This window comes from Heptranchias perlo, chromosome 2, assembly GCF_035084215.1.
Source record: "Heptranchias perlo isolate sHepPer1 chromosome 2, sHepPer1.hap1, whole genome shotgun sequence".
Classification (NCBI taxonomy): domain Eukaryota; kingdom Metazoa; phylum Chordata; class Chondrichthyes; order Hexanchiformes; family Hexanchidae; genus Heptranchias; species Heptranchias perlo.
The window spans coordinates 117,881,717-117,907,442 of record NC_090326.1 but is presented as its reverse complement, the minus strand read 5'-3'; the positions used below and the strand labels follow the sequence as shown (position 1 = coordinate 117,907,442).

Here is a 25,726-nt window from a genome sequence, read left to right as displayed (position 1 = left end):
AACTACGCCATGCTCTCCGCAGCCTTCAACATGTCATCGATGACGACGAACACCTCACTAAGGCCATCCCCACGCCTCCACTACTCGCCTTCAAACAGCCACCCAACCTCAAACAGACCATCGTTCGCAGCAAATTACCCAGCTTTCAGGAGAACAGCGTCCACGACACCACACAACCCTGCCACGGCAACCTCTGCAAGACATGCCAGATCATCGACACAGATACCACCATCACACGAGAGGACACCACCCACCAGGTACATGGTTCATACTCCTGTGACTCGGCCAACGTTGTCTACCTCATACGTTGCAGGAAAGGATGCCCCGGAGCATGGTACATTGGCGAGACCATGCAGACACTGCGACAACGGATGAACAGACACCGCGCAACAATCGCCAGACAGGAGGGTTCCCTCCCAGTCAGGGAACACTTTAGCAGTCAAGGACATTCAGCCACCGATCTTCGGGTAAGTGTTCTCCAAGGCGGCCTTCGAGACACACGACAACGCAAAATCGTCGAGCAGAAATTGATAGCCAAGTTCCGCACCCATGAGGACGGCCTCAACTGGGATCTTGGGTTCATGTCACACTACACGTAACCCCACCAGCAGAAAAAAAGTTATCTGTTTTTAATACAACTGGACATTCTCTCTCTCTCTGCCTTTCGGGTCTCTTTCTCTCTCTGGCTTTGTAATCTGACCCATTGTGTATGTAGTATACTGGGATGTAATGTTTTCCGTGGCTAACCTGTCTGAACACCAGCGACACCTTTGATTGATGTGATCGTCTCCCAGCCTAATATATGCTATGCGATTTGAGAACCTTTCACTCACTCACCTGACGAAGGAGGTAAGCTCCGAAAGCTTGTGATTTTCAAATAAAACTGTTGGACTATAACCTGGTGTTGTAAGATTCCTTACATTAGAACTGGAAATTGGAAGATAAGGAAGTCCCCCTCAGTTAGTGTTGTTCAGTTCTATAAAGGGGCTGCTTATTTTCCAGTTTATAATTCAATGAAGGGACGACACACGAAACATGAATCTTTCTCTTTTCTTTTCAGATACTGATAGGCTTGGGGTTTATTTCCAGCATTTCCTGTTTTTAATTCTTATGTTATGTTGTGTTGCTTAAGACAAGAAGGGAGATTAAAAGCAGCTTCTATACTGTGAATGATGTTACAGTTATCCGATTCTCACTGCGGTACCACATGCTGTCGGGAATTTCAGACATATAACCCTGGTTCTGCCATCTGTAGCACAGTGTACCAGTTCACTAGTTCATTATGTCACCAGGGAATCTCCAACACTAATCTTAAGTTTTCTTTTCAACTGAATTAATGGGGCCCAAAATGATGGAACACATTGCTCTGTTAGAAAATTCTTTAAGCTGGTTTCGGATCTACTGTTGGGTGGAATGTGATAGCACCAGCATCATTCGTCGCATCCTGACACTAAAGTGTTCACTATTTCATTGCTCTGTTAAAATAAATGAGCTTTTACTATGGAAACAGAAACAAGAATCCTTTTTCTCTTATTTTGGTACAGTATCACAGCATAATATTTATACTCTATGAAAACAAGAGAAAAATAATTCTTGTTTTATACTATGATAATATATAAAAACAATTTTCAAAAATTATGTCTCTTTTAAAGGGCATCATCATAGAAATATATTTTTCCAAACCATGCACAGGTTCAGCTGGCGGTCCAGCCAAAGAGGAGCCCAAAAGTACATCTCTATTTAATTTTGTGGGGTCAGGAGGAGCAGGAATGCTCCTCTGGGCTGCATAAAAACAAACTGGCCGCTGCCGCACTTGGTTCCTCCCCGCCACGTGAACAAAACCCTTCCGCCCCCGATCTACCTTTCTCCAGGCCAGGCGGGTCCCTGAGCCATCTGATATTGTGCTGGACTGGAGCTGGCAGTTTGTCATGAGGCACCTGTTTTCCGCCTGAAGCCCGTTGGGCTATGGTAATGAGACATGGCCCTCAAAATGGACTGGGCCGTCCATCGGCACTATCGGGTGGCAGGCGGGCACGCTCTGCTGGTCGGCTGCTCTGGTAGTCAAAATCCAGAGGCTTAAAGTGTGTGCTGTTTAATGTGCTGTTATCAAATTCCTTTGTTACAATAGCGTATGGAGGAATTTGATAAGAACACATTATATGTACAATAACAGTAATTTACAGGCTCATGTGTTGCTTGTGTGTTGTGTCATTGTGACAGAAGAACCAGGTACTTCTTTCCTTCCTCAAAATGTAGGTGATCCATCAATCAGATTGAGATGCTGGAGGTCAGCAGGTGTTCTTGTAGACAATAGTTTCCTCTATTGGAGATAAAGAGGTACAGTGCATATCAGGCAGGCAGTGGGCGGAGCGATTGCATCGCCCGACCGATGACCCCATTTGAATGTGATCAGTGAGCTGCTACTGCTTAATGAGTGCTGACAGGCAGCTCGCCAGTTGTGGGGGGGATGGGAAATCGGGCAACTCCTCTGTGGACGCAGGTTGGAAGTCATTGCTGCAGTTGGGGGGGGGGTGGGTGGGGGGGAGATAGGGGGTGCTGTGGGGGACCAGCAACGTTCATGCGCCTCCTGGCCCCATGAAAATCAGCACCACAGATGCCCGTTTTATTTTTTTGGAGTGGCCTGAAGTGGTCCCTTTAAGGACCACTGTTTAGGCCGCTTAACACTCATTTCCACTGGGCAGTGCACGCACCGCCTCATGAAACATAAAAATTGCGTTGGGGTCGTACAACGCAATAAATTAGGACCTCATTTAAATATTTCAATAAAGCTCCTGCGTGTTTTGGGAATGCTGGCCGCTTGTGTCAAGGCCTGCTCGAAAATCGAGTTGGGTGGCCTTTGTGTGGCCAGTGGGCAGTAATGTTTTCTAAAAACAAAAAATTGGTACCCCATTTTCTAGCTTGTAGGAAGACAAAAGTCGCCCCTAATAACATTAGGCAGTACAGTAGGGTTAGTGAAACAAGAGGGCTAAAAAGGCAGAGGGATAAGCAGCAGGATATCCACCAGAAGTAATCATCATCCTGATAATGCCTGCTGGGAAAAAATTCATGGAAGACTGAGTCCACAAAACCTGAAGACTGAGATTGCTGCTCTGAACAGAAGGACTGTCAGCTGCTGCACTCAAAATGTATTTCATGTGAAGTCTTCACAGTTTTAATGAAGTTCATATGGTTTTATGATCTAAGGTGAAATTTCCATAAATCATATGATTTGATGCTTATAAACACCCAAACGATTCTTCCAGCAGTGCTGTGATTAGGATATTTTTGCTTTGCAGGTACAGTCGCTTGAGTTATATAGTACCCCTTTTGAAATAAAGAGAGTTTAACCACACTTTCTAAGAAAACGGCAACACGCAGATTGTCAATGTTGGCAATTGGGAACTGTAGATAGTTTGTCCCAAGTTCTCACTCACAACAATCAAATGTGATGACGTTAGCAGTAAATCTGCTGACATCAAACCTATCCAGAGTTGTCTGCATGACACCAAAACAGAAGTCGTACATTCTTAATCACCCACAATAATATCATGCCAACAGAGACAGAATTTACTACTTCAAATGAAAAAGCTGTCAGTCTGGGAAAAATCCCATCGGCCTAGAAAATTTGTAGAAGGCCAAAATATAATACATTATCATTAGCCAGCAATCTCTGGAGCAGTGGTGTGTTGTGTATTTTTTTACCATGTGAGCAACAAAGTAATTGACACATCTATTTATTGTGTCAACTATATGCAGTTTACTTAACAGACTAAGAACTAAAGCTTAAACATTTTGGGTATTGAAATGAATGCCTGGACAACCACCATTCTTGTTTATGGCTGGCTAGGGACAATTAATCTAAAGTTGCTAGCCTAGTCGTTAATATTTCTTTTTCTTTTAAATATAAATTAGAAAGCAAACTCCCCTTCCATTGCATCTAAAACAGTGCATCGACAGCTTCTTTGCATTAATTCAGAGTTTTTTCACCATGCATATAAATAGGACTGTTTAAAAATCACAAAAAGGTTTAAGAACTGCTTTGAAATTAAACTACTGATGTTAGCCTAGAATGTTCACCATGTGACTGAGGCAGCGGTATTTGGAATAGGCCAATCACACTAAAGATGTTAAACTCAATAATGATAGGCTTAAGTGCTCTGTAATATAAATTCTTCACTGACCCATAAGCTTTACTCCACTATTCTTCCAGTAACTCAACAGCTGAGCAATTATAACAACAAATAGAACATGCTTGAAGTACACAACATATCAACTAACACCTGAAAAAAGACAGATTAATATTTTGGCTTGAATAAAGGATCTGTTCTGATGAAAGATCTCAACTGCAATGTTAAGCTGTCTTACCTCTTTCGGACCTAATGTCCATTTCCAGCATTTCATTTCAGAATTCAAGCATTAATGGTTTTTCTATTTATCTTCACTATCTTTTTAAGTATTGGTTCAATTCCCAGCACTAGTTGTTGTGCTTGGGTTGGTCTATAGGGTGTCTGGGACTATTTTACAGAAAGCGCAACAGAGGCTGATCATTCCACCTCAGAGGAAAGGCTAACTGGAATTTGTGTCAAGTTCAAAAGCAAATGTAGTTTCTGTCAGTTGATCAAGGACAGCATTAGTAGCAGTTGTGGTAAGGGCATGCCACCTAAAGTACCCTACCTGAACAAGGTCGCATGGAAGCCATAGAGGAAAACAGGGAGAAAAATAATACTTAGGGCCACAATTGTCATGATATTTAAAGTTCAACAGGGCCAACAAGTGGTCAAAGATGGGATTGATATAAAAAACACTATGGCTGGGAATTTCCTCCGAGCTGCTCCCGTTCTGCTGCCGGAAGTACGGTAGAAACCTCGTTTACGCCCATGTGCTCTGAGATGTGATCTGAGTTTGGAATAAAATGTCAGACATGCTGCAGACAATCTCCAGAGTTTTTGTTGTTGAAACAGACTGCAAACCATTCCATGATGTCAGAACTGGGGTGGAAAAGGAGATTTAAGGCTCATAGATCTTCAGAAGACCAGAAGGAAATGTCACAGAAGTATGGAGAAACTGTGCAATGACAATGGGCCTTGGAGAGAAACTGCACAAAGTGAAGGTCAGCATTCACATACACAGTATGTGAGGAAGAGATAAGGATTTACTTATGAGGGAGGAAACAAATAGAAATTGATGGTATTGGACAAATTTGATGAGTAGTTTACATCTCAGAAGGCAATGTTTAATACCAAGTTTCAAGGAGAAAGCATTGAATAATATGCAAAAGATTTTGGAAAAAAAGGCCATGTCCTGTGAGTACAGAGCCCTAATGGACAGCCTCATTGGAAGCTGCAATGGGTGGATGAACCAAGATGGGATGAATGGCCTTCCTTATTTGTAATTATCATGACTGTGTATACCAGAATGCCCTCTGGAATCACCTCAACTCCAGAAATTTTCCAATGTATAATGTTAAAGATGTTATAAGACATTGAAGGAGTGCAAGTTAGCACAGACAATGATTCTGAATTTCCACAGACCATTCTGGTGCACTCTTGGCTAAAGTCTATTGGGAGTTTGGCCCAGGAACTGAGCTGGAGTTTGGATATGTCGGTGAATAGCCTCTGCAGTGAATTTCCTTGGGGGGAGGGGCTCGTTGGGGAGGAACCTCTATCTTTGGAGTTCCCTTGGCCACGGTCTGGATCCTGCGGGATGGCTGTTATGTCAGGAGAAAGTTGGTGTCTCAACCTCCCAGTCGGTAGATGTGGGACCCACCTGGGGGTCTACGCCAGGCTTGAATTCCCCAAAAAACTGTTGGCTGCAAGAGGCCAATGTGTCCGTTCCAAAGTGTTTTTATGGCCAGTGGCACCAGCATAGCGAAGAGCAGCTGGCCAGTGCCACTTTTCCCACCCTTCCACCGCTTCCCGATCTGACATGTACCTGAATAGTGCGGGAGCCAGCCAGTAATATGAAAATCAGGGAATCCCTTCCCCCTACATAAGACAAAAATAATCTGATACCTCTGCACGGTTTTCTGTCTTCTGATGTCACAAGCTAGACCATGTGAAATGCCAACAGAAGCTGAGAAAGACGGACACTACCAAAGTTGAAATTCCAAATCTTGGAAGCCTTTCCAGTTACAAAATCTAAAGTTTATCTTGGGATATAAAGTATTGGGATTGCTGATGTGAATTGACTATTGAAGAAAGACTTGATCGATTTTTGTCAGGCAAGGGTATTTATGGTTCCAAGGCGGCTAGATGGAGTTAAGATATAGATCAGCCATGTTGGCACTTATTGCAGATATGGTTAACTGATGTCTGATGTATAACACATACAGAAATGAAGTGTGCAAAGAACCAATGATAGCACATGGCATTCCAAGCAGATCCTGGCAGAGAGTTAGGACAGATATATGTGAATTTTATCTAAATCAATATTTAATAATTGTATATTGCTTTTCAATTTTTTTAACTTAATACTTCAACCAATACTGAGATTTCAAATGCGACAGGACATTGTAAGCAGCAGTTTGTTAGATACAATAACCCAGATCAAGAAGTTTCAGATAATGGATTCCTGTTTGCTGATATGCGTTTAGAAAATTTAATGACGCCTACAGATCCAAACTCACAACCTTGTTACCAAAGTACTCACAATCCAATTTGAGAACTGAGAAAGCTGTTAAAATTGCAAAAAGAATTGTTGAAAAAAACAACAGGTCAAGATGCATATTCAGCCCTCGCTTAATAATCATACCTTGATTATCACACAGCTTCACCCTCAATATTGCTGATGGGTCGTAGAATAAAAACAACATTTCACACCTCAGAATGACTGCTGAAACCAAAGAATCATCAAAAGAGTTTTGCAACAGCTCGAGTACAAGATGAAAGGTAAGTAAAAGATGAACTATGACTGAGGATCTTGCCCTTGAAATCACTGCTACCAGGAGTTACAGTGAGAGTGCATGTACTTGAGCAAAATCAATGGAAACCAAGAATTGTTTGGCATAAGAGTGTCGAGCTGATATATGTGTTAGAAGAACAGTTGAAATGGAACAAAAAAATCTCATCAAAACATCTGAAAATTTGAGTCAGTGAGAGAGGAGTTGATTGAAGGAATTAGAAGACTGGAACATTAAACTAAACCTGAGATTAGGAAGAGTGAACTGGAATGGAGATACCCAAGCACAATATGAAAGCAACCAGACAGATTAGACTTAATGTATACTGATACAATAAAATATAATAATGCACTGTTCAAAGAGTATTTGAACATTGAGTTAAAAAACATGTGGGGGCCGAAAATCCCTGACCCTTCTGGCACATTCGCACCATAACTTCATCGAGAGGGCAGCGGAAGGACGGCAAATTAGACCAGGACACGAATACGCAGGAGAGGAGCGAGGTGGAGCTGGGAGTTCCTTATGTCAGGTAAGGGACAAGGCCTGGACCCCCCCAAAGAGGAAGGCCCAGTAAAGACAGGAGTCTTTCATGTGGTTGTAACCCCTCAGACATTTGTTTTATAACACAAAGAAGAGGAAATCAATGGTTTGAGTGATAGTAACTTCCTGACTCTTTCCTTGAAGTTTTAGCTCTGGTCAAAAATACAGAACATGTTTGCAACAGAAAATTCCTGTTAGAATAGATCAGTACCTTCAAGTCATAATTACATCATTATATTTAGTTGACTTGCTTCTGAACACATTGGGGTAGATTTTGACTTTGTGCGATAGTGTAAAATGGGTGATAGTGAGGCGGCCGCCTGTTTTACATAACTTCTCTACTTTTCAATTCTATCCCTCTAGAAATGAACCCCAGTGCTTTCTTTGCTTTTTACAGTCAATGGCAAAAAAAATCGGGAGAGATGTAAAACGGGCTGCCGATTCGCTTTCACCCACTTTACATTATCATACAATCTACCCCACAGGTCATCTGCTGTTCTTTATTTCAGGGAAACCCTAGGTAGTACTGTTATTGCAGCTATACAGAAGAGATCAGGCACATTGTGCATTACCAGCAGACACCTAATCATGGTAATACCCAAAGTACACATTTGGGAGAGAGCAAGCACCGCAGCTTTACATCAATGATATTAGAGACCAGGTCTATTCTAAAAATGTGGCATTAACATCGCTGCAGTTAGAAAATAATGGTTGTCACATCAGGCTGACTCCACCTCAGCACTGGGGGTTAGTGGATTTGGACTGTAGCAGGTGACAGCTTTACACCGTGTGCGACAGTTGAGTTACAAAAATACGACAGCTAAATCATTAGCTTGAATAAAAATTCCAGCACCAGCAGCATTTAATTGGACTTAAACACATGGTTATGTCAAACTGGACTGCCATTTACAATCAAATAACCAGTTTGAGTGATGATAAAACATAAGTGAAATAAATGGATCAAACGGCTGAATAAAAGCAGAAATATTAAGCTTTACCTGGATTGACTTCTTGATAATTTCCTACTCCGTATGCATCAACAATGTTCTGAAATCCCACAGTAAATGTGTTCGTCTTGTTAAATGTCGGAGGAGTTTGCTTTGTCTCTATTCTGTTCAAAATAGGAGGCATGGTGAAGCCATTCCGGACCTGGACCAACAAAAGAAATCACTGCTACTGTCAATAAACTTTACTAAAGGTGTGAGTGTGATGTGCAAACAAATGAAGGATTTCTCTGTTATAATATGAATTTAGTATTCTTATCATACTAGGTGCAGCACAGGAGGAGGTCATTCGACCCATCGTGCCTGTGCCGGCTCTTTGAAAGAGCTATCCAATTAGTCCCATTCCCCTGCTCTTTCCCCATAGCCCTGTAATTTTTTTCCCTTCAAGCATTTATCCAATTGCCTTTTGAAAGTTACTATTGAATCTGCTTCCACCGCCCTTTCAGGCAGTGCATTCCAGATCATTACAACTCGCTGCGTTAAAAAATGTTTCCTCATGTCGCCTCTGGCTCTTTAAATCTGCGTCCTCTGGTTACTGACCCTTCTGCCACTGGAAACAGTTTCTCCTTATTTACTCTATCAAAACCGTTCATGATTTTGAACACCTCTATCAACATAAGAACATAAGCAATAGGAGCAGGAGTGGGCCATATGGCCCCTCGATCATTCAGTAAGATCATGGCTGATCTTCTACCTCAACTCTACTTTGCCATCCTGTCGTCATATCCCTTGAGTCCCTTAGTGCCCAAAAATCTATTGATCTCAGTCTTGAATACACTCAACAACTGAGCATCCACAGTCCTCTGGGGTAGAGAATTCCTCATCTCGGTCTTAAATGGCTGACCCCTTATCTTGAGACTATGCCCCCTAGTTCTACACTCTTCAGCCTGGGGAAACAGCCTCTCAGCTTCTACCCTGTCAAGCCCTCTAAGAATTTTATATGTTTCAATGAGATCACCTCTCATTCTTCTAATCTCCATAGAGTATAGGTTCATTTTACTCAATCTCTCCTCACAGGACAACCCTCTTATCCCAATCAATCTAGTGAACCTTCATTGCACCCCCTCTAAGACAAGAATATCTTTCCTTAGGTAAAGAGACCAAAACTGCACACAGTACCCCAGGTGTAGTCTCAACAGAGCCCTATGTAATTGCAGAAAGTCCTCCTTACTCTTATACCCCCTTGCAATAAAGGCTAACATACCATTTGCCTTCCTAATTGCTTGCTGTACCTGTATGTTAACTTTCTGTGATTCGTGTACAAGGACACCCAAATCCCTCTGAATACCAACATTTCTTACTCTCTCACCTTTTACAAAATATCCTGTTTTTCTATTCTTCCTACCAAAGTGGATAATTTCACGTTTCCCCACATTATAGTCCATCTGCCATCTTCTCGCCCACTCACTTAATCTGTCTATATCCCTTTGCAGACTCTTTGCATCCTCCTCACAGCTTACTTTCCCACCTAGCTTTGTACCATCAGCAAACTTGGATACATTTCACTCGGGCCCCTCATCTAAGTCAATTATATATATTGTGAACAGCTGAGGCCCAAGCACTGATCCTAGCAGCACCCCACTAGTTACAATTTGCTAACTTGAAAATGACCCGTTTATTCCTACTCTTTGTTTTCTGTCTGTTAACCAATCCTCAATTCATGCTAATATATTACCCACAATCCCATGAGTCCTAATCTTGTGTAACAACCTCTTGTGTGGCACCTTATCGAATGCCTTTTGAAAATCCAAATATAATTCATCCACTGGTTCCCCCTTGTCTACCCTACTAGTTACACCCTCAAATCTCCCCTTAGCTTTCTCTGTTCTAAGGACAATAACCCCAGCTTCTCCATTCTCTTCATATAACTGAAGTCCCTCATCTCAGGGCCTATTCTAGTAAATCTCTTTTGCACCCTTTCTAAGGCCTTGACATCTTTCCTAAAGTGTGGTGCCCAGAATTGAACACAATACTCCAGCTGAGGCCTAACCAGTGTTCTGTAAAGGTTTAGCTTAACTTCCTTGCTTTTGTACTCAGAGGGTTAGAAATTGGGCCATCTAGCACCCGTTGTTTTGGCGCTTCGTGGCCTTCTGAAATGCCAAAATGGCGTCTTTGCTGCGCACGCATGTTTCTAGCATGACATGTGCCAGACGCCATCTTGGTAAAGGTAGTAGCGCATGTGCAAATAATGAACGCCAGCAGCATGTAAAGTAGGAAAAACTGGATACAATCAGTGTGCAACACTGATTTAAAGTGATAGACACCATTTTGGGACTTGCACTCCACTCAATGCATAGTCTTAACCCCGACCATCTGAACATGTCTTACAGTGCCTGAAAGACCCCCACAGCAATATTTAAAGGGACCATGCAGGATTTACAGGTTAGTTGCTGGATTATTGCTTCTGGCTGCTGATGCATTTGTAACTGTTTTTGGAGGTCTCCTATACTTGAATACTAGGACGAGGGATCATAGCCTAACATTTAGAGCCAGGACATGCAGGAGAGAAGTTAGGAAATGCTTCTACACGCAAAAGGGTGGGAGAAGTTTGGAATGCTCTTCTGCAGATGGCAGTTGATGCTAGCTCAATTGTGAATGTTAAATCTGAGATTGATAGATTTCTGTGAACCAAGGGTATTAAGGGATATGGGGCTACGGCAGGTATATGGAGTTAGGTCACAGGTCAACCATGATCTCATTGAATGGCGGAACAGATTCGAGGGGCCAAATGCCACTGCCACTTGCTGCCTCCTGATATGCACCATCTTCTCCTGTAAGAAAGCGGGACGTGTGTCTGGGTGATGTGCCTGTCATGGTTGAATAGCTGCCAGTGTGTGTGGCCTGTGAATTGTGGGTGTGCAGCTTGCAACAATGGTAATGTGTAAGGGTGAGAGGAGGCATCTGATTGGCAGAGTTGAGTACTGATGGAAAGAGTTTGTTGGTATGTGGGTGATGGGGATCGTAGTGTGTGGAGCAGCGGATGCGGCTAGTGGCGCAGTGGGTAGGAGATGCCACTTGACAGTTGGCCTCACTCACCTTGACCACTTGTGTCAAAGCATTGAACTTCTTCCTGCACTTCATCCATGTTCGTGGTGCTATGCACCTGGCATTGGCTGCATCCCCTGCTGCCTCCCACTGCCTTTTTGGTATATGACTGGAGGGCCTCTTAACCCCGCCCCCCCCGCCCCACGATATAGGATGTCCCTCCTTCTGTCCACCTCTTGCACCAAGGCCTCTAGTGAGAATCTTGGTGCACGCTTTCGCTCCTGCCTGGTATCAACTCGGACTGGCAGATTGGGGAGGTCTGGCATTTAGATTGGAGAATGTGGAATTTATTGGTGCGCAACCTTTATTCAATGTTTTAACATAACTCATCAGTTTGTAAACATAGGGACGGGACCTGCATCTGTGCTTTATGTGTGTGATGTCGGATCTCCGTTCAGACAGCAGACTGTTATTTTTAGCATATGTCAGGTACTGGCCACCTTTAAGAGATTTTGGCTGCCTATCAGAGAGACAGCCTCCCTTTCAGAGATTTGGGCTCGCCCTGCTGGTGGAAAGTGTGCATGACTTTGAATCCCCAAGTCAGGCCTGGTTTTTAACACTACTGTCAGATAAGTGTTCAGGCCGGACAAATGTCGAGCACAAGTTAGTTGCGGATCGCGGTACCTGCACCCGGTTTCGGGCCTAATTTAACCCCTTATGCCTCTATTAATAAAGCCCAGGATCCTATATGCTTTTTTAACAATATTCTCAACTTGTCCTGCCACCTTTAATCATTTGTGTATGTGCACCCCCAGGTCTCTCTGTTCCTGCACTCCCATTAAAATTGTACCATTTAGTTTATATTGCCTCTCTTCATTCTTCCTACCTAAATGTATCACTTCTCATTTCACTGTGTTAAATTTCATCAGCCATGTGTCTGTCTATTTCACCAGTCTGTCTATGTCCTCCTGAAGTCTGTTACTATCTTTAACATTATTTACTACATTTCTGAGTTCCATGTCATCTACAAATATTATATTCAAGTCCAGGTTATTAATATATATCAAAAAGAGCAATGGTCCTAATACTGACCCCCTAGGGGACAACACTGTATACTTCCCTCCAGTCTGATAAACAACCGTTCACCGCTACTCTCTGCTTTCTGTCCCGTAGCCAATTTTTTATTGATGCTGCCACTGCCCCTTTAATCCCATGGGCTTTAATTTTGCTAACAAATCTATTATCTAGTTCTTTATCAAATGCCTTTTGAAAGTCCATAAACACAATATCAATCATACTACCCTCATCAACCCTCTCCATTACTTCATCAAAGAACTCAAGCAAGTTAGTCAAATACAATTTTCCTTTAACAAATCCATGCTGACTTTCATTTATTAGCCTATACTTTTCCAAGTGCCAATTAATTTTGTCCCAGATTATTGTCCCTAAAAGTTTCCCCACCACCGACATTAGGCACACTGGCCTGTAATTGCCGGGTTTATCTTTCGCATTTTTTGAACAGGGCTGTAATATTTGCAATCCTCTGGTCCTCCAGCACCATCCCCATATCTAAGGAGGAAGATTGTGGCCAGAGCCTCCACAAATTCCACCCTTACTTCCCTCAGTAACCTAGGATGCATCCCCTCTGGACCAGGTGACTTTTCTACTTTGAGTACTGCCAATCTTTTAAGTACCTCCTCTTTATCTATTTTTATCCTATCCAATATTGCTACTACCTCCTCCTTTACTGCTATAATGGCAGCATCCTCTTCTCTAGTGAAGACAACAACAACAATAACAACTTGCATTTATATAGCACCTTTAACGTAGTAAAATGTCCCAAGGCGCATCACAGGAGCGATTATCAAACAAAATTTGACACTGAGCCATGTACGGTGGTATTAGGACAGATGACTAAAAGCTTGGTCAAAAAGGTAGGTTTTAAGGAGCATCTTAAAGGAGGAGAGAGAGCTAGAGAGGCGGAGAGGTTTAGGGAGTGAATTCCAGAGCTTAGGGCCTAGGTAGCTGAAGGCACAGCCGCCAATGGTGGAGCGATTAAAATCGGGGATACGCAAGAGGCAAGAATTGGAGGAGCGCAGAGATCTCAGAGGGTTGTAGGGCTGGAGGAGGTAACAGAGATAGGGAGGGGCGAAGCCACGGAGGGATTTGAAAACAAGGATGAGAATTTTAAAATTGAGGCGTTCCCGGACCAGGAGCCAATGTAGGTCAGTGAGCACAGGGGTGATGGGAGAACGGGACTTGGTGTGAGTTAGGATACGGGCAGCAGAGTTTTGGATGAGCTCAAGTTTATGGAGGGTGGAAGATGGGAGGCCAGCCAAGAGAACATTGGAATAGTCTAGTCTGAAGGTAATGAAGGCATGGATGAGGGTTTCAGCAGCAGATGAGCTGAGGCGGAGAGGAGAAGGGTGGTGTTATGGAGGTGGAAGTAGGCGGTCTTGGTGATGGAGCCGATATGTGCTCGGAAGCTCATCTCAGGGTCAAATAGGATGGCAAGGTTGCGAACGGTCTGGTTCAGCCTCAGACAGTGGCCAGGGAGAGGGATGGAGTCGGTGGCTAGGGAACGGAGTTTGTGGCGGGGGCATAAGACAGATGCGAAGTGTTCATTTAAAAATGTTTATTTTTTAAAACTTTTTTTTTGTCTCTTTTATCTCTGCCTTTTAATTCAATATTTCTTATCCTCTCTTTATTTTGCTTTCTGTAACTGATTTTACATTGAATTTACTATTCTTTAGTACACTTCCTGGTTCTGTGTCTGCGCTGCTTATTAACATGCTTCATTCTGTTTGGTTAAGGGATACACAGCAGCTTGCCCCATTCACACAGATCCCAGGTGCCTGGGAGAGGGCACCGTGCTGGATTGGAGACCTGATGAGAGGAACTTGCAGTGCAAAAGTCTATGGGCAAGTCCACGCCTGCCGTTTGTTCGCTGCTCAGAGCCAAATCCGGCCCATTGTGTCTGAATCTTTGAGCTCTGACCCACATCAATGTGGTTGGGGGAGGACGCTCATCCAACATATACCGTGGGCTGTACATGGTTCTCATCCAGTCAGGATTTTCCTTTCGCAACACCTGTAATCTAATGTATACTTTCACTGTCAGAACAGTACCGGACTTACGTCGGCAGGAACTGAAACCAATTGGTGAAAAGGTGAACAGTGCTGCAATATTGCCATTAGCATCAGAGAGTGGGGGAAGGGTAGGAAGATGTCTGTGACTTGTTCATCCATCCTCCCAGCAGCAGAAGAATGAATTGATGATGGTGGAATGGGAAATAAAGAGGAGACCAGAGAAAATCTAATCAAATTAAAAAGCACAATTGGGAAGTCTGTCACCCGATCAGATGAGGGGCAGAGTAGCCAATATTGAAAAAAACACACCTTGGAAAGAGCACCCAGAAGGAAAATGTTAAACAATAAAAACTGTCCATCGATTACACGTTATTTATGCACATAGCAACACCAGTTTGCCCTCTTAAAAGATCAATAACTCAAAAAAAAAAGACCGAATTTGCTTTTTTCATTTAACTGTAGTGGCTATCCATTTTTCATGAGCTGCTGTTCACATATGTGACTAGAATAAATACAGGATGTGCTGGCTGAATATTATTAAATCTGCATCTCAGGCTGAGTATTTTGTACGACACTTCAGACAGCTACATACAGAACTTTGAATATCTACTCTTCCTAATACAAGCACTTTCCTTCATTTTTTTATGATTCTTTTTTCTGATTTTCTAGTTTTCTAACTAGTGGATGAGAATGACTGTAAATATGGACTAAAGAATGAATACATCATTGTCCCACTGCGAAATGATCAATAATTACCGAGCTCACATTCACTGCAGAATGATAGTAGATAACTATCCCTGCCTCACACAGTGCAGAGTGACTGTAGATCAGTATTTCAGCTCTCTTACACTGCAGAATGACTATATAGCACCATTCCGGATGCATACACGGCAGGATAACTGTAGTTCATTATTCCACCTTGCACAATGCAGAATAACTATACATTGTTATCTCAAACCTCATACATTACAGAATGACTGTAGTCCTTTATATCAGCCCTCAAACATTACAGAATGACTGTAGTCCTTTATATCAGCCCTCATGCATTACAGAATGACTGTAGTCCTTTATATCAGCCCTCAAACATTACAGAATGACTGTAGTCCTTTATATCAGCCCTCAAACATTACAGAATGACTGTAGTCCTTTATATCAGCCCTCATGCATTACAGAATGACTGTAGTCCTTTATTTCAGCCTTCATACATTACAGAATTTTAGTAGAACGCTGTCTGACATCAAGTCTTGGATGAATCAAACTTCTTTGAACTCAATGTAGGAAAAAATGAAGCTATCCACGACAGCTCTCATCAGCATTTATGTGCCTCTCCTGTTAACTCTATCAACTTTCCCCATTACCATTCTGTCTACGTAGCACAAAACCTTGATGTCCTACAAGCTGAGTTTGTGTCCCCACATCCATTCTGTCATTGAAACTGCCTTCTTCAGCTTTTAAAGCATTGTCATGTTTGATCCTACCTCTCTCCTCCGTGCTGTTGAGACTATAATCCATGATTTTATCAACTCAAGGCTCAACTTCTCCCATGCTTTCATAGCCAGATACTCTGTTTCAACCTTCCTCAAACTGCAAAACTGCATAAACTGCAACTCATTCAGAATGCTGCTGCCATGGTCTTACCTACTCAAACCCTTGAATTACCATCAGCTTGACCCTGCCATGCTCCTCTATGCCCTTTTAAATCAATATAAAAGTCCTTGTCCCTATCTTTAAAGGCCTCATGGCCTGAAACCACCCTACTGCTGCAAACTCCTTCAACCAAACTTTGTTCCTCCAACATCAGCCTTCCCCTCCTTCCCTGCCCACCCCACCATTTGTGGCCACTCTTTCAACCACCACTTCTTTGCACTCTAAATCGCCCTCTGCAAATTGCTCTCCATTAACATTTCCCATCCTTCTTTTAAAAACCTTTCTCCTAAGCTGGCATTTTGGGCCCATCCTCTAATCCCATTCCATCTGTGGTGCACATATCCTTCTCCACTCTGTGAAGCACTTTGAGATGTTTTTCAAATGTGAGGAATTGTTGTAGTTCCTTTTCCAAGCCTCATACACTGCAGAATGACTATAAATCATCATTCCGGCCCTTGTACATTTCAGAATGGCTAATGAACATTAGCTCACCCATTATACACTGTAAACTCAAAGCTGATTGTTGAGTCTGATTAAAAAAAACACACGGCTTAATGATAGCATAAATATAAATTAAGAATGGTTTCACAAAAATGCTTGTAGCTCGACTGAAAATGCTCAAGGGGTTTTACAATCACCAGTAGATTTAGATTTCTTATCAGTTGGACACCTTTGAGATACTTACTGCTTCTTTTGTTAATGTGCAGTGGACTTTTTTAAGGTCTGTAACAGGACACCAGATTTCAGCTATCAAACACTTCTGGGTGATATCTATGTTACAAAGATTTAGCGTGTAATAAATTGCCTTCATCTTCTTTACTTTAACATTCCACTTGTGAATGTCCTTAGCAGCAGAGAGCAACAAATTCTTACGGTGTTTTTCTGTCTGGTCAAGTATCTGTTAGAAAAATGAAAGAAATATCCTTATTATAATTAAAGACTATTTTTGATGCACATGACCTCACCGGTGTTAATAAAATAGCAGCTCACAGTTACATTATCAATGATAGATTGCACCACATAAAGACTACACAAAGATATTTTCTTAATGCTTAAACCAATCACAACTCAGAGATCAGATCAATTATTAGGTAGCACATTGGTTAAATCAACTGACCAAAGCCCAATTACAGAATGTGACCTGTGGCTCAACTGTATATGAAGTGACAATTACCAGATTTATTTATCTCATATATTAAAATAAAATTAAATCAAAGGCAAAGTAAAACAAACAAAACTATCAGGAGGAGCTCTTAAATATCTGTTTGATAATCTAAAGAAAAACAGCTGAACAATATTTTCACTTTTGGCACCATTAACATTGCTAAAAAACTGATAATTAGTTGGGTTTGTTGTCAAGGTGATCTTTCTTGTGTGCTTATTGGACTGTTACATTGTCAGTCAGAATTCTCTGCCTAATAATTGATCAATCAGCTGTCAGAAAAACTGAGTTCTACCCACTGAACGACAAAACAGAAAAAATAAATGTACCTGTTTTTAACTTTGTTTACACTTTGAGTTATTACAGAAATTATTTATTTAAAATGCAAAATGTAATGGACATTATTGCTATCATTTTGTTTCACATTAAAGAAATTACAAATAGCGTGTGTCAAGAAGAAAACTCCATGGGTAAATTACAGTCCTTCAATTTTTACTGAAACATACTTTTGTGTTAAGGAGAAATTTCAAACAGTGAATTATATACTCCAGAGATTTAGCTGATTAACACCGGAGATGGTATTGTCAGAAGATACTGAAAATGTTTGGTTAAAACTTCATTGTGGAACAGTTGTACCAACAGCAACTATAGGAATAAAACAAAGTGCTGGAAACTTACCACAGGACAGTCGTCATTTGGAAGAGAAACAAGGTAAATCTTTTTGGTGAGGCCCTTATTAGAACCCTGATGAAGGGTCCCATCCAAACCACTAATCTATCTTTCTCTTTTAGATCCTAATCGACCTGCTGTGCACTTTCAACATTCAGAATTTTTCTTTTTATAACAACCATTGGAGTCTAAGTTTTCCTCTTTATAGCTATATTTTCTTTTCTGTTTTTATTTTACTGGCCAGTATGCCAATTATATTCTGCTCAAAGAAGACAGTAAGATTAGAAAGTTTATTCATTCTTAGCAATATAGAGACATGCTTTTTGCAGCATCTATGATAAATGTTTGTTCAAAATATTTTTTTATGTAGTTTCACCAAGGAAATGTAATAGTCTTTGTCGTTTAAAAAAATGTGGGATAGTACACCAGAAACTGGCACTGACCCAGAAGGTACTCAGTGCAGGTCAGCTCTTAAACTAAATGAAATGTCAAGACCATAGGTTTTAGCACATGAGTATTTATTGGCTTCTACATAGGAGTTGGGCAGGTTATTGATTAAATATATTTATGTAGGGTAATCAATTTGGCAACAAGGACATTTAAGGGAGAATAGTGCCATAGGAGGGAATTTATTGACAGAGCAAAGAATTCTGTCATTTTAAATAAAAAAAAATATAATTATAAAAAATCTGGCCGTTAGGAGAACTACTTTTGCTCCTGATATTTTCTGTAGGCCGGACTCGCAGATCCTCTCTTGGCTGATATCAACAATGAGCTGTGTCTGTGAGTGGCTGCTTCAAAACAAAAGATCACTATTCTTTTTATTTCTTTGCATTAGAATCATATAATTTTACAGCACAGAAGGAGGCCACTTGGCCCATCATGTCAGTGCTGGTTCTAAAATAGCTAGAGCAATCGGAAACTAATCCAACTGCTCCACTCTTTTCCCAGAGCCTTGTATCCTGAATGGACATTAATTGCTCAACTCAGTATCAGCTATGTCTGTCATCCTTTCCTCCTAGAATCCACAGGTTTCTAAAATCTGTACAGGGTATCACTTTTTGACTTACTTTATATTCTCTCCAACTCTTTTCAACTTTGGTGCTATCTTGCATTAGGGGCCCTAGCGTTTCACCTAAGTTTCTTTACAATATATTAAAACCTGTAGTTGGGTCACCACATTCCATGCAATACCTGTTATGCCTGTAGCTGGCACTGTCATAGATGTTTTTAATATTAAATATCATGTAACGTTACACCCCACAACAATGCAATTTTAAACTATCTGTACATCTGTGTGCATTTCTACTCCTTAGCCACTGGATGGCTCTGTATCAATGTCCATGAATTTAAGGCAGATTTTAAAAAAATTCTTTGTGAGTTGTAATGTCATTTTATATGCAAATTAATTGTAGTAAGTGCTAATTTTACCTAAACCGAAATGTTGGTCTGATTGAAGTACCCATGCTGCCTCTGATACTGACCTCGAGTCCTGGCCAAGGTTCAAACTGCTCATCTATTTGTACAAACGTTTACCAGTTCATAGTTTTGATAATAGAAAGAAAGAAAGTCTTGCATATATATAACGCCTTTCAAAAATGCTTTACAACTAATTAAATACTTTTGAAATGTAGTCACTGTTGTAATGTAGGAAACATATGCTGCCAATGTGCGCACATCACGGTCCCACAAACAGCAGTTCCGATAATGACCAGATAATCTGTTTTCAGTGATGTTGGTTGAGGGATAAATATTGGGCAGGACACCAGAGAGAATCATAGAATCACACAGCACAGAAGAAGGCCATTTGGCCCATTGTGCCTGTGCCAGCTCTGTGAAAGAGCTACCAGTTAGTCCCACTCTCCTGCTCTTTCCCCATAGCCCTGCAAATGTTTCCTTTTTAAGTATTTATCCAATTCCCTTTTGAAAGTTACTATTGAATCTACTTCCACCACCCTTTCAGGCAATGCATTCCGGATCACAACAACTCGCTGAGTAAAAAAGATTCTCCTCATCACTCCTCTGCTTTTTTTTTTGCCAATTACCTTAAATCTATGTCCTCTGGTTACTGACCCTCATGCCAGTGGAAATAGTTTTGACTCCCTTGCTCTTCTTCGAACAATGCCATGGAATCTTTTACGTTCACCTGAAAGGTTTAGCGTCTCATCCGAATGATGAAATAATGAAGTAAAGTGCTCCATCAATAGACTACCGGCTGGGATAAAAATATCACTGAGTATGTTAGCCTCCTCCCCACCAATGCACTGCATATAATTTCAAGTCCCCAACTGACTACTCGCCCACTTTCACTGCCCCTACATGTGTATGTTCCCCATCCCCAGCTTTCCCTGCTGAGTTTATTTCCCAGCCTACCTCCTCTTCCAGTGAGTCTGATTCCTGCCCTTTTCCCTGCTGAGTGACTTTGACTTTGCTAGCCTTGTCCCCCTACCTCTGTTTCCCCAGTTCCCTTCCACCAGCTGTTTGCTGGCCCAACCGTCACCCCCATGAGATAATTTGCCAACCACAGGCCTATCCCTGCTTCCATCCCCCTATACCCCGCACCTCTTATTCCCACCCACCTACCTGTCCCCTTCCCTTCTCCTTCCCTCTCCACACCTTTCGTCTCTTCCCTCCTTTCTCTCTACCTTCTCCTTTTCCCCCTCCCACCTGCCTCCTTCCCTGCCTTGGCACAATTATTCCCCCGCCTTCTAACCATCCTTCACCTGAAGACTACACTTGTGCAACACCACGAGAGATCGACTAGTAATTAAATAAAAATTTTGGAGGAATGCCAAGAAAGGAGAGGGGCAGGAGATGGTGCCAGGCAATCATAAACATTTCATCTCACAGTTGGATCATTTTAGAAAGAAAGATTTTCAAGTTGGAGTTTATTATTTTTTTTAAAATGGCTTCCCTTTAGTACTATTCATCTTTAACACATGTGTCTTGCTAACAAGATATCAAAAGCACAAGAAGAAAATGAAAAATAAATTAAAAAGACAATTTTGAATATATAACAATAAAATAAAGTACCTGTAATTGTAGTGCAAGACTGCTTATTGAAGAAAGAAATATTGTTTTAAGAATAGTTGCAGATTTTGAAACTCAGTTACTGAACTGAAGAGTAAGGAAGGTGAAAGAAGATTAATAGTTTTGTTTTGACAGCATGATGTTGGTGATTTGATTCGGCCTCATTAGCTCATTACTGAAAACAGCTGTGCTTATCATATAACGGAAATTATATCAATGAGTCAACCCCACAACTCAGAGGATCGCTTCCTGATTACTGTACCATGTTCAAGTAGTCCCTTAAAATCAGTAAGAAATATTTTTTTCCCATTCATGTATGAATATTTAATATCTTTTTGGAGAAAAGCACACCATTAAAATTGCTGCTTTTTCTTTTTTACACAATGTTCATGGCCAATGACACCATGTAATAAATAGTCGTCAGCTCATTTTAGGCGAAAGAAATTCTATAATCCAGGTCTTACCAACAATTGAAAAACATTTCAAATACTTATGTGCGAGCACTCAGTGGTACCAAGCACAAGCTGTAACCATAGCAACTTGCACCTAATAACTATTTTTGAGCTTTCTGTGGTGTCGGTATAACAAACAAAATAGACTTTTAGTACACAGTCAATGTAACAGTCAAGCACCCTCATGCTGACTCTTAAGAGCTTCTGCAAGCATCCTATCTGTAACCATGGCAATCATGATGCTATTTTACCATACTCCATACAAAAAAAGTTATGCAATACCTTCCAAAAACTCCACTACTAAAAGATAAGCTTATTTTATCTTTTTGCACCAAATGACATGAAACTGAAATGTTATATGTAGATAGAAGATAGGAATTCATGAATAACAAGCATCCCCGTATACCTCCCTGTGACTTCACTGCTCACATTTTCTCATGGAATGAAAATAATGGACAGCAGCTCATTGTAATTTTTGTTTCTCTACCACCTCATTTTTTAGCATGAACGGTGCAGTAGCGAGATGAAAATTTTTTTAAAACGACTGCTCACTTGCCGCTAGAGGCCCGCCCAATGGGATTTTTGAGAGGGCCTCAGTTTAGTCGGCCACTTCCCCTGCCTGAAACAGGTGGGAGCCTCATTAATATATTTACAATGGGGTCCTGTGACGTATTTAGGACCCTGTTGCAAATTTGATCTTCCACTGGGTACAGTGCACACTGTGTCGGCTCTGCCCAGTAGAACTGAAGATAGGCCGTCCAAACCAACCATCCTTAAAGGGACTGCTGGAGATCGCATGGAAAACATTCATGGTAAGTTTCTGAATGATTTTTGTGGGGCCAGCAGAGCATGAATGTTCCTTCTGGCCTCATAAAAATCATCCCTACTATCGCCTGCCCACTTCTCCATATGGCGTCCCTGCCAGCTCGGCTCTGCGGAGGAGCTGCTGATTATCTGCTATCACCCACCCCCATTCAGCAAGTTGCCTGTCAGCACTTGTTTAGCACTAGCAGCTCACTGATTTTATTATAATGAGGCCTGATCTCCAAAATCAGGCAGGCTGGTGTGATTGCCCCGCCCATCGCTGTCCAATGTCTGCCTGGAACGAAAAACACCCCCACAATGTTAGACGTTCTATGTTTATAATTTGTATGAGAACACCATTCATTTCAATATGAGCTACTGACTGGAGTTTTAAATTTTATAAGCATTAGGAGTCTGTGCCTGCATGCAGCAAGACCTGGACAACATCCAGGCTTGGGCTCATAAGTGGCAAGTAACATTCGTGCCACACAAGTGCCAGGCAATGACCATCTCCAACAAGAGAGAGTCTAATCACCTCCCCTTGACATTCAAAGGCATTACCATCGCCGAATCCCCCACCATCAACATCCTGGGGGTTACCATTGACCAGAAACTTAACTGGACCAGTCACATAAATACTGTGGCCACAAGAGCAGGTCAGAGGCTGGGTATTCTGCGGCGAGTGATTCATCTCCTGACTCCCCAAAGCCTTTCCACCATCTACAAGGCACAAGTCAGGAGTGTGATGGAACACTCTCCACTTGCCTGGATGAGTGCAGCTCCAACAACACTCAAGAAGCTCGACACCATCCAGGACAAAGCAGCCCGCTTGATTGGTACCCCATCCACCACCCTAAACATTCACTCTCTTCACCACCAGTGCACCGTGGCTGCAGTATGTACCATCTACATGATGCACTGCAGCAACTCGCCAAGGCTTCTTCGACAGCACCTCTCAAACCCGCAACCTCTACCACCTAGAAGGATAAGGGGAGCAGACACATGGGAACAACACCACCTGCACGTTCCCCTCCAAGTCCATAAGACCATGAGAGACAGGAGTAGGAATAGGCCATTTGGCCCCTCATCCCGCTCCGCCATTTAATGAGATTATGGCTGATCTGATTTTTATTTCAACTCCACTTTCCCGCCCTTTCCCCATATCCTTCGACTCCCTTGCTGATCAAAAATTTGTCTAACTCAGCCTTGAATGTATTCAATGACTCACACACCGTCCCGACTTGGAAATATATCGCCGTTCCTTCATCGTCGCTGGGTCAAAAACCTGAAACTCCCTAACAGCACTGTGGGAGAACCTTCACCACACGGACTGCAGTGGTTCAAGAAGGTGGCTCACCACCACCTTCTCAAGGGCAATTAGGGATGGGCAATAAATGCTGGCCTTGCCAGCGACGCCCACATCCCATGAACGAATAATAAAAAAAGAACTGCAGAAAAACATGCTGGACCTGAGGCAGTTCACAGTAAGGATAATCTTTCTATGAGATCCATCTCAACTATTTCTTTCTTCTCTCTTCCTCTTGCTTGCCATGATCTTTTTCTTTCTCTTTTTCTGCCAGGAATGATAAATTTTTGTAGTTCTGTACACACTAAATTGTACCATTAGAAGACTGACCATTTCGAAAATACAGGAGGCCTAATTAACTACCCAGCACTAAATGGTAAGGATTAATATGACTTGATATGTATAAATTATATTTTGTTGCCCTCCACCATTATCCTGCTATATGTCAAGACAAGAGTTGGCCTCCTGCAAAAGCAGTTCACTGATGAGGGTATCTGCATATTAGCTTAACTGACGATGCGATTGTGACAACCCTTGAACAGCTGCTGTTCCTCCCACTAGCACATGATTGCAATTAAATATATGAATCTTCATTATAATACAGTAGATCACAAAATAATCACCTACCTTGCAGATTGCAATAACTAAAGAAAAATTTCAGTTCTTTGTTTAATATACAAACATTCCTACAGACATGGGCTGGGAATTTCCTCGGAGCACCATACGTTTGCTGGAAGTGGGGCAGAAATCCTCTTTCCCTCGCGCTTCTGGCAAAGTTAAGGAATCCGAGCTGAAGCAGCTCTGAGGAAATTCCTGGTCATGGTGACTGTTACAAATTTCGGGTCTACCTTAGATATTCTCTGTGGTATAGCAGAGCTGGGCACTCCTGTAAGCGGTCCAGGTAGCTTATGGTTTTATGTACTGCCCAATATCTAATTATACAATTGCGTAACCCAGGGGTATAATAATAGGATCCCCTTGGGATATGAAATGGGTACCGTGTCTTTCACACATGCCCTCATGTGTGCTTCTCCAGTCTTTCTGTAGGTAGAGTGCAAAACACTTTGGCAAGACAAGGCCTGATGAAAATCGTTAAGCTGCTTTATTTTACAGACAGCAAGTCAACGTACACAGTGGCTCTTAAAGCAAATCACACTTCTCTTAAAATAAATGAGAAAAAAATTCTAAACCACGTGCCCAGTCCTTTTTGTGGGCAGAATTACATGTTTTTGGCATTACGTTTCTTTCTAGACAATTTCTAATAGCGAAAACTGACCTTCAGGTCCTGGCCTGCACGTTACTGTGTCCTGTTTTTAAATTGACTGGCTGTCCATGTGTCTGTTTTTCCCTTTTTTGTCTACGATTCCAGTGAGTGGGGCAGCTGTGCCTTCAATTCCTTCTCCATTCTGGGATTTGCCAGTCGACCTAATAAACCAAACTGACCACGTCCTCTCCCAAGAATATGTTCTCAGCCCACCTCATACTGGGCTCACATGAATAGAATTATTCCCATCATAATAAGTGTGGTTGCTTTGTTAGGCTATCGGAAACAAGATAACAAATTTCTTAGTGTCCCCAGTCATTGTGGACGAGTAAGGATTGTGGGGTTCAAAACCCCTTTAACAAAAGACATTTGAAGGAAAGTGTTAACTGTGCCCCTTTTAAACAAAGACATTTGAAAATCTGCAAACAAAATAACGTGGTAAACTGTATTTTCGTAAATCCTGTTTTTGCCTCACTGACGCTGATGGCATTGGAGGAGTATGAGTTTCGGGATCGAAGACATTGTACTGCGGATAGATATCTAGATTATTAAATAAATAAGCTAGTTGGTTAATATTGAGTCTAAAGCTTTGTCAGGCTTTCAAAACACATAGGCTTTTGGAAGCATAAGCTTTTCAAAACAGCAGGGGGTAATGTAAAAAAAGGCAACAAGGACATACATCAAAGGCTTCAGATCAGGAAAGCAATGATAAGTGTGAAAAAAAGCATGGGCCTCTCATTCCTATCTGGTAATCTGTTCAAAAGAACTGGGATTTATAAAACATCAAATAGTATTGCACCCAGCATATGGTCAAATGGTATAAGGAATGGATTTGAAGCCTTTGAAGCAATCAAAATTGGAGATGCAAGGACCATT

The 25,726-nt window shown here is 41.7% G+C and overlaps 1 protein-coding gene across 1 annotated transcript in view; it reads right to left on the bottom strand.

The window, feature by feature from the left end:
• The window catches only part of LOC137334220 (V-type proton ATPase 116 kDa subunit a 1-like), a 117,996-nt gene that overhangs the window by 52,601 nt on the left and 39,669 nt on the right, over positions 1-25,726 (bottom strand). The window contains exons 9-10 of the mRNA XM_067998829.1: positions 16,849-17,061; positions 8,437-8,587 (exon numbers count right to left, since the gene is read on the bottom strand). Coding sequence (XP_067854930.1) covers positions 8,437-8,587; positions 16,849-17,061 — 364 coding nt within the window. The remainder of the gene's footprint in view (positions 1-8,436; positions 8,588-16,848; positions 17,062-25,726) is intronic.